At 30.6% G+C, this 10,559-nt stretch overlaps 1 protein-coding gene across 3 annotated transcripts in view; it reads left to right on the top strand.

The window, feature by feature from the left end:
• Window positions 1-3,611: 3,611 nt before the first annotated feature.
• The window catches only part of LOC111694822 (protein msta), a 29,144-nt gene continuing 22,196 nt past the window's right edge, over window positions 3,612-10,559 (top strand). The window contains exons 1-3 of one of the 3 annotated variants that reach the window (XM_023463853.1): window positions 3,613-3,719; window positions 6,173-6,238; window positions 9,261-9,315. In XM_023463853.1, coding sequence (XP_023319621.1) covers window positions 3,655-3,719; window positions 6,173-6,238; window positions 9,261-9,315 — 186 coding nt within the window. In that variant the 5' untranslated portion in view covers window positions 3,613-3,654. Of the gene's footprint in view, window positions 3,720-6,172; window positions 6,239-7,394; window positions 7,651-7,824; window positions 7,932-9,260; window positions 9,316-10,559 lie in introns of those variants that run through there. The other 2 variants (XM_023463855.1, XM_023463854.1) reach the window with 2 other exon arrangements.

Genomic DNA, 10,559 nt, shown 5'->3' with positions numbered 1-10,559 from the left:
CTGTAGCTATAATTGATCGAACTGTATAGAAGTAGAAATGTAGCCAATATAGAAATGTGATTATGTTTAAAATAATATTTAAAAAGTATGCTCAAATATTTAATAATATTTTTCACTAGTGTGCATTAGTCGCCAAAATTTTATGATTATAATGGAAAAAACAATATATTCAAATTTATTCTCGAGCATTTATTTTATTTTAAAATTCATCAAGTCGTGTGAAATTAATATGTATACTGGTGAAAATGAAAATCATATTTTTAAAAAAGTTTAATTAATGTATTTTTTTAGAAACTATATTGTAAACCTTATTTAAACAAGAATAAAACTTTAATGTTAAACAATAGTTTTTTTTTTAGCTAAAAGGGAGTGTTCGCGAAAAATGAGAGGGGGTATAGGCTTACAGCGAAAAATAATCGCTTTTGATCGCTACTAATATTACTTTTATCTAATGTGTCTATAAGGAGAAAATTGTTAAAAACGACTTATACTGAAGAACGTAGCGTCCATACAAATTCAGAAAGTTGCAATATTCAACTTTCGTGAAATAATTAATTTAATTTCAAACAAATCATTTAGATATTACAACCTATGGCATCGATTATTTTTCGACGCATTCGTATACAGTTAATATTTCATAATATTTCTATTTGTTTTTATATAATTAAACGCCGAATTATTTAGCCGCCAGATGTCTCGGCTCGATCGATGCTAGCTTTGAATAATTACAGGTTTTTTAAAAAATTTTATTTTTAAAAATATTTAAATTTTTTTCCACGTGCAACGCCGGGCCCTCCCGCTAGTACATAAATTCCATATATAAATAGTGTATAAATTCCAGCTAGTATATAATATATTAGAATTAATCTAAATTAATCTCCTTTACTTGTATTATAGTTTCCTTTCTTCAATATATTTATTATTTTTTCCAATCAATGCTTATTTAGTATTATTTTTGCTTTTATAGAAACATTTTTTATTTAATGTCCGGGACATTTTTCATGGATTTTATTTTCATGGTTTTCTTCTTTATATTCCGGAAGGTTTATTAAAGAAAGACTACTTGTAGATCTTCATGAACATTAATTATAAGAATATTATTATAAATCAACATTATGCATGCATAAATTGAGCAAGTATACCATGAGCTGTTTTAAAGTTACCTATATTGCAGGAAAAAATACTTAAAGAAAATTGTCTGCTTTTAGAATCGAGAGTGTTCAAAGTCAGTCGTAATTTTTCTCTTTAACTTTCTTTTTAAATGTTGATTTACGATAAATATGTGTTAACCGGTAGAAAGCTGAATCTTCTCTAAACATATGCAGTTGCTTTCTAGTTGCTTTCTAATAATAAAAATATATATCTGCAGTGAATTCACATTGATCCAAAAGTTACAAGCTCCGACGCAATAATCTATGAGAAATTTGCCAAAAACAAGTGTTTTAAAGTTTGTATTTATATATTTTGGTAGCAAATAGTTACAAACGAGTTAGAGGAAAATATCAAAGGATGCGTTGAGACGCTTAATTTAACTGTCTAGAGTTTTGTGAATCTGTATAAATAATACTGTACAGTGTACAGTACTTTATGTTTTTTTAGCTGAATTGCCTGGCGCTGCCCGGGTTGCTCATAGTTATTCCCACCGATTACTCGCACTTGGTCGATCTGTTTACTTGTGATCTGCCTAGCAAAAAAGAGGTTTACCCATCCATGCTTGAAACTCGCTGAATATAACAATCGAATTTTTTTTAATTTATTGAGCCCCCAAAAGAATATAAATTAGAATATACGATTTTTGTCTCTTTTGAGGTTTTGTTTATTTCAAGTTCTCTTTCTCTTTTTAGAAACATCAGATAAAAAGGAACCGTATCTTTTTTACGAACACACTCTTTAATGAGGGCTCTATCATCTTCCCCCCACCCCCACCCATTTTCTGCCCCCCATGATACTCTGTAGATTCTACCTCATGTCCACATGATAGTTCGGAACCAACGAGGTTATAGTGCATAGAGTGATGATGTACGCTAATCCTTTACTAATTGTATAGGACATCAACTATACAGAGAGCATACTGCATATTTGTTTATTATAAGATGATTCTAGCCCAACCTATAGTATGTCAATATAAGTAAACAGTTGTAAGTGTAGAGTTCAGCTAACTGAGCACACAGGTAGAGAACTATTATCCCCCCTGTTCGGAACACACTTAAAACTTCTAAAAACAGCCACTAGATGGCTCTGTTCTGGAAAAGAAAGCAGCCCTACTATATATTCTTCCTGCTTCCTCATTGTGCTTCATTAAATCCCACTGATTTCAAGACAATGTCATTTGTTTAGCCTTCAGAACTTTGTCATTTTGGTTGTAGATGTAAAAATTATGTGGCTCGCAACAGTTAAGAGCTATTAACCCTCTTACAGTTGGTGTATATCAGGGTTTAATTTTTTTTCACAATCTCTAATAACAACAATAATAATAAAATGGTATCTGTATGCAAAACTGGAACAAAAATAACATTTAAGAAATTTCCTGTTAGTTCTGTTCCTGACTCTTCTCTCAATCTATTTCATATCATATAATTGTAATTTAAAATCTTAACTTATTGATCAGTGTTCTCTTTAGTATACGTTTCTGCTTTACATAAAAAACCATTAAAATCATTCATAATTTGTTGATTGGACTAATATTGGATCCCCCTGATTTTAAAGATATTTTTTTTGGGGGGGGGGAGTAGGTGGAGCCCCCTTGATTGCCATACCACTTCCTTGACCGAAGTGGGGTGCGGAGTTAATTACCTTCCTGGGATAAAATAAAAATCTACCAGACGAGGTGGGGTTGGGATATTTCTAATTTTAATTCATTATGCGTTTAATCATATTGTGCCTTAAATCATGAATAGATTTATGTGATTATTATTTTTACTCTATTCTATCCTGTCTACAACATTCTAATACAAATCTTCCTGAAATGAACCCCTGTACGGAACTCTGGTGGCAAGATTGTAACTAAGCTGAGTCCAAAGTTTCGTGTACACTTGTACAAATAGTTCCTCTTTATACTATAATCTCTTTTCCTTTAATACACAGACTTTTCCATTTAAATTTTAAATAATTGTTAAAACCCCCTTAATGTCTTCAGTTTCATAATAAATATTTGTCTAATGTACAATTCCCGCGTATAAAATAACCTACTCTGTATATTTCTTATACAAATGGAGTACTGTCTACCAAGCATGTATAATCATATGGTAGGGCAGGCCTTCTATTGCATACTCCTTGGTTTTTCATCATATCTCCTCTAATTACGGAGCTAATATTGAGGAGATTCGGATAAAGGAATTGAGTTTTCGTCACAAGCTCAAATTTTCTTATCTCTATCTTTGCAACCTGATTGTATAAATCTTTGATATTTCAAAATTAGATTATTTGATCTTATAGAATTCATAGTTTGAAATATCTAATGTCTTCGACTTTAGATTGCAAAGATATTGGTATCAGAAAATCTGAGTTTGTGGCAAAAATGCAATTCCTGTGCTCCTCATGCAATACTGTGTAAAATCAAAACTAGATGAGATAAGAGGTCACAAAGTGGTACCAGTGATATCGCATACATTCAACTTTCTAATTCTGACTAGTTTTCAGTTTTTTTAGCATAAAATGCGACTTTGTGGTATCTGTGATAGCCCTGCTCCTCAATCTTGTGGTGGTTGTGGTAACGTTAGGTAATCAAACACACGTGGTTTTATGATGTACACAAACCAAGACTGTGGTAACGTTAGGTAATCAAACACACATGATTTTATAATGTACACAAACCAGGACTGTGGTAACGTTAGGCAATCAAACACACATGGTTTTATAATGTACACAAACCAGGACTGTGGTAACGTTATACAATTAAACATTTTGCAGTAAAGTTGGTCATTTTATACGAGTTGTGTTAATGTAAGGTAACTTTAATATTTTAGTTATTTTAGATAATTCAAAACGAGATGTGGTAGTGCTAAGATAATTAAACAGAAGATGGGTAATGTTAGATAAATAAAAACGAGATGTGGAAATGTTAGATACTTAAACATGGGATGTGGTAATGTTAGTTAATTTAACACGAGATTTGGTAATATTAGATAATAAAACACAAGATGTGGTAATGTTAGCTACTTAAACACGAAATGTGATAATGTTAGATGATTAAATACGAGATTTGGTAATGGTAAATTAGACATCAGATGTGGTAATGTTAGATAATTAAACACGAGATGTGGTAATGTTGGATAATTGAACACGAGATGTGGTAATTTTGGATAATTAAACACGAGATATGGTAATGTTAGATAATTAAACACGAGATGTGGTAATGTTGGATAATTAAACACGAGATGTGGTAATGTTGGATAATTAAACACGATATATGGTAATGTTAGATAATTAAACACGAGATGCGGTAATGTTGGATAATTAAACACGAGATGTGGTAATGTTGGATAATTAAACACTAGATATGGTAATGTTATATAATTAAACACAAGATATGGTAATGTTAGATAATTAAACACGAGATGTGGTAATGTTGGATAATTAAACACGAGATATGGTAATGTTAGATAATTAAACACAAGATGTGGTAATGTTGGACAATTAAACACGAGATGTGGTAATGTTGTTTAATTAAACACGAGATGTGGTAATGTTGGATAATTAAACACGATATATGGTAATGTTAGATAATTAAACACGAGATGTGGTAATGTTAGATAATTAAACACGAGATGTGGTAATGTCAGGTAATTAAATACGAGATGTGGTAATTTTGGATAATTAAACAAGAGATGTGGTAATGTTGTAAGGTAAATAAACATGAGTTTAAATAATGTTAGATAAATATAATCTGATAGTTACTTTTGAAAACATGTATTCCTTTTTCGGGGATTATTGATAATTAAGACGACATTTTCATATTTTCCAGGAATGTTCGAAAATCCAGCGCCAGCGAAGTATTATTTTTAAAAAATATCAAACATATTATGAAATATTAACTATATATGAATGCGTCGAAAAATAATCGATGACTCTTGGTTGTCATATCTGAATGATTTGTTTGAAATTAAATTGATTATTTTACAATCCAATTTGAATGTTGCAACCTTCTGAATTTGTATGGTCACTATAACGTTCTTCAGCATGAGTCGTTTTTAACAATTTCTCTTATAGGCGCAACAGATGGAAGTAAGATTAGTAGCGATCAAATGCACTTATTTTTCGCCGTAAGCTTATACCCTCTTTCATTTTTCGCGAACACTCCCTTTAATGTCAAATCTTGATATTTTTAAAATTATATGTTTTAGCGATTTACACAATAATTTTAAACACTAGCATTATAACAGTTTTACAGTTTTAGTGGTTAATTGTTGCTGCATAGTTTTGGATACAAATATGTAAACAGCCTTACAAGACAAGTTTATATATGAACAATTTGATACTTATCTCTCATAAATTAAAATGTTGAAAAATATGTAAAATTTGAAGCGCATGATGTCCGCATTTTCTTTTGTAAATGTATATTAGTTCGAACGGTAGAAAGTAAGTAAATCTTTTATTCTAAACTCTTAAGCTTTAAAGTTTTTTTTTCCTTTTTTCTTTTTATATTTTGTTCTTGTTCCTGATAATGTTAAATCAGTGAATGGATTGCACCAAATTATACCTTTCTTGCCAGGTTTAGCAAAATGTTACATTTGAACATTATTTAGTTCAATTGCCAACAAAAACAACAAATTTTGTTTATTTATTTTGAAAAGAGGCCCATTTTTATGATTTTTAATAAAAGTAAAATTTTTTCAACAAATAAAGAAAGACAAACAATGTTTTTGGGACCTAAAAGAGACAGTTAGTGTAATTTAAAGTGACCCTCCATGTGAAGATAGTAATGCCCGGTACAACTTGAAACCTTTAAACAAAGAGAATATAATATATTAGAGTGGAATTTAAACAATCCCTCGGTATGAATTTTGTCAGTTCAAAGTGTACAATTCATGTAAATGTTCACAAAATTATACGCAGTACATCAATCTAATCTATAATCCTTTCTCTTTGCCTTTCTTGGAATTACATCTAGGCGACGGTCTCTACAAGTATTGCATGTTGTTTATTGTAAATTATATAAATAATATTTCTCTAGATATTGTGGAATTGAACATCAGAAGAAGGATTGGATTCAACACAAACCCTTCTGTAATCCTTTCAAGTAAATTAATCTGATATATAGATACAAGACAATCCATGCTGTAATCCTTTCAAGTATGTTAGTCTAATATATAGATACAAGACAATCCATGCTGTAATCCTTACAAGTATGTTAATCTAATATATAGATACAATACAATCCATGCTGTAATCCTTTCAAGTATATTAATTCAATATATATAGATACAATATAATCCATGCTGTAATCCTTTCAAGTATGTTAATCTAATATATAGATACAATACAATCCATGCTGTAATCCTTTCAAGCAAATTAATCCAATATATATAGATACAATACAATCCATGCTGTAATCCTTTCAAGTATGTTAATCTAATATATAGATACAATACAATCCATGCTGTAATCCTTTCAAGTATGTTAATCTAATATATAGATACAATACAATCCATGCTGTAATCCTTTCAAGTATGTTAATCTAATATATAGATACAATACAATCCATGCTGTAATCCTTTCAAGTATGTTAATCTAATATATAGATACAATACAATCCATGCTGTAATCCTTTCAAGTATGTTAATCTTATATATAGATACAATACAATCCATGCTGTAATCCTTTCAAGTATGTTAATCTAATATATAGATACAATACAATCCATGCTGTAATCCTTTCAAGTATGTTAATCTTATATATAGATACAATACAATCCATGCTGTAATCCTTTCAAGTATGTTAATCTAATATATAGATACAATACAATCCATGCTGTAATCCTTTCAAGTATGTTAATCTTATATATAGATACAATACAATCCATGCTGTAATCCTTTCAAGTATGTTAATCTAATATATAGATACAATACAATCCATGCTGTAATCCTTTCAAGTATGTTAATCTTATATATAGATACAATACAATCCATGCTGTAATCCTTTCAAGTATGTTAATCTAATATATAGATACAATACAATCCATGCTGTAATCCTTTCAAGTATGTTAATCTAATATATAGATACAATACAATCCATGCTGTAATCCTTTCAAGTATGTTAATCTAATATATAGATACAATACAATCCATGCTGTAATCCTTTCAAGTATGTTAATCTAATATATAGATACAATACAATCCATGCTGTAATCCTTTCAAGTATATTAATCCAAAACATACATCTATACAATGCAACCAATCTACAAAAAAACTGTTACGCGAGCCATGCTGCGTGTATGAAGTCTATGTGGTGCCCCTGTGAATTCCTGAGTTCTCCCTGCGGATCTGTACAGAACGTATTGTGAAAAAACTAGTTTTAGGAGCTGTTTACAGACTGACTACGCAGGCGCAAGATTTCTCGCGTGAGAGTGAACAGTTTCTGTATTTAGTATATGTTTATTTGTCTTGCAAGTGTAACCGTGCTAACCCTGCTTATAATTCTAGGATCACTGCGGTAATCATTTTCTTATATATATGTATGCTATCATTTGAGTATATTATGATTGATATTTGTAAATGTGTTTGTTGGTTCCTTGCCACAGTTTTTTAATGCCTGAGTGGATTATTTGTTGTATTCATATGATTTATCACTCAAAGCTTTTTCTGTGGGCTTATTAAACTTATTTAGATTGAAGTCTTGGAGAAATAAACGTTCGGAACCTTATTATTATCCTTTGTTATGGAGAGCGTTGAGAGGAGGAAGGCTTACAATCCAATCTTGAGAAATACCGCACGGTATATATATTAGGTCTTTAGGGAAATCGCTAAGTAGCGAAACAAAAACAAAACAAAAAACAACAAATAAAAAAGCAATAACAACAGCAAAAACAATAACAAAAGTAACAACAACTACAACAATAACAACAACAACAATAACAACAACAACAACAACAACAACAAAAACAACAACAACAACAAAAACAACAACAACAACAACAAAAACAGCACCAAAAACAACAACAACAACAACAATAACAATAACAATAATAACAAAAACAACAACGACAACGACAACATCAAAAATATTTAAACAATATTCAAACAAATTTTAAGTCAGACTAAATGAATTCTAGTTTTATTGTAAGTATTATACCTCCATTAAAAGTTTGTACTCTAAGGTTTGTGAGGATTAAACCTCTATTAAAAGTTTGTACTCTAGGGCGTTTAAGGATTAAACCTCTATTAAAAGTTTGTACTTTACGGTGTGTGAGGAATAAACTTCCATTAAAAGTTTGTACTCTAGGGTGTGTGAGGATTAAACCTCTATTAAAAGTTTGTACTCTAGGGTGTGTGAGGATTAAACCTCCATTATAAGTTTGTACTCTAGGGTGTGTGAGGACTAAACCTCCATTAAAAGAGTGTACTCTAGGGTGTGTGAGCAATAAACCTACATTAAAAGTTTGTACTCTAGGGTGTGTGAAGATTAAACCTCTATTAAAAATTTGTACTCCAGGGTGTTTGAGCATTAAACCTCCATTATAAGTTTGTACTCTAGAGTGTGTGAGGATTAAACCTCTATTAAGTTTGTACTCTAGGGTGTGTGAGGATTAAACCTCTATTAAAAGTTTGTACTCTAGGGTGTGTGAGGATTAAACCTCTATTAAAAGAGTGTTAAACCTCTATTAAAAGTTTGTACTCTAGGGTGTGTGAGGATTAAACCTCTATTAAAAGTTTGTACTCTAGGGTGTGTGAGGATTAAACCTCTATTAAAAGAGTGTACTCTAGGGTGTGTGAGGATTAAACCTCTATTAAAAGAGTGTACTCTAGGGTGTGTGAGGTACTCTAAGGTGTGTGAGGATTAAACCTCTATTAAAAGTTTGTACTCTAGGGTGTATGAGGATTAAACCTCTATTAAAAGTTTGTACTCTAGGGTGTGTGAGGATTAAACCTCTATTAAAAGAGTGTACTCTAGGGTGTGTGAGGATTAAACCTCTATTAAAAGAGTGTACTCTAGGGTGTGTGAGGATTAAACCTCTCTAGGGTGTGTGAGGATTAAACCTCTATTAAAAGTTTGTACTCTAGGGTGTGTGAGGATTAAACCTCTATTAAAAGTTTGTACTCTAGGGTGTGTGAGGATAAGATTTGTGGACAGTTCCTTGTAGCAGGAAGAAATTTAAAGGTAATGTTTTCAATTAAAGGTAATTTAAAGATAATGTTTTCAATTAAAGGTAATTTAAAGATAATGTTTTCAATTAAAGGTAATTTAAAGATAATGTTTTCAATTAAAGAGAATTTAAAGGTAATGTTTTCAATTAAAGGGAATTTAAAGGTTAATGAAGAAGAACGATAGAAGGTTTCCTCAACATTTTATTTCTTTAGCGAGGTTTCATAATAAAATATGATTGTGCATGTCTCAAAGGTTTACTAATAAACTTCAAAAGTTCCCGTAATTTCTCATGTTTTTGTATTTTTGTAGTGAATGATATCACATATTCTTTTTTTTATAATCTTTCCAAAATATTTTGGAAAATATATTATAATACTAATGGACACATATTTCCGTATATCTACACAGTAATACAAACAAATTATGGAGTTTTCAATAAAGAAATATTAAACATTAAAACCCCAAGACCATTTATTACCATGTTCATTGCTTTTTAATAGATTTTTACGTTAAAGATAGTCTTAGTATCTTCACTAATTGAAAATTGTTTAATGTTGTAACTTGATCAAGGATGTAACGCTGATCAGCCATTAGAAATAAAAAAAACTAAGATAAAACCCAAATGTCCTTCGGGCGTGGATTATTGGCTGATACGTCAGTTTTAAATTTATTCTTGTTCAACACCTTAGTTTTATTTTTCTTTAGACTAATCTAAAAAATATTTTACAAAAAATAGAGATTATATGCATTCTATTGAAAAAAGGTAAAACGAATAGGATTGTAAATATTTAATGTTCTATCTGTGTGTAAAACCCATTATTTTAATGAATCTTAGTACAACCTAGCGGTGAAAATCTGAACTAATAGTACAGGAGGAAACATAGTTTCAAACACCTAAGTATTTCAAGTATTCTATACAGAGATAGGTATAGGTTGTGTGTACGCACTGCGCACTAGCTCACTATTTTACTGATAAAAACAAGGAATATGCCAATCTGTTTAGGGAATTCCGAATTAGAGATTATGTAAGGAAACCATGTCGTTTGGCTATTAAAATAACTCAAATATAATCATATTCCGAATATTGTAATTAATGTGGTCATTTTAAATTTGTGTGCAAGGGTATAAATATGAAAGTGCGTGCGCACTCGCTACTGCAGTGCATCTATAACAGGTTGGATACAATCAAGGTTAGGAACTTTTAGGATCTTATACTTACGCACGCGCACACAATTATCAGAGGCGTATTCAGGGGG

Source organism: Eurytemora carolleeae, unplaced genomic scaffold, assembly GCF_000591075.1.
Source record: "Eurytemora carolleeae unplaced genomic scaffold, Eaff_2.0 scaffold205, whole genome shotgun sequence".
Taxonomy (NCBI): domain Eukaryota; kingdom Metazoa; phylum Arthropoda; class Copepoda; order Calanoida; family Temoridae; genus Eurytemora; species Eurytemora carolleeae.
This window is presented reverse-complemented; position numbering and strand designations above follow the sequence as displayed.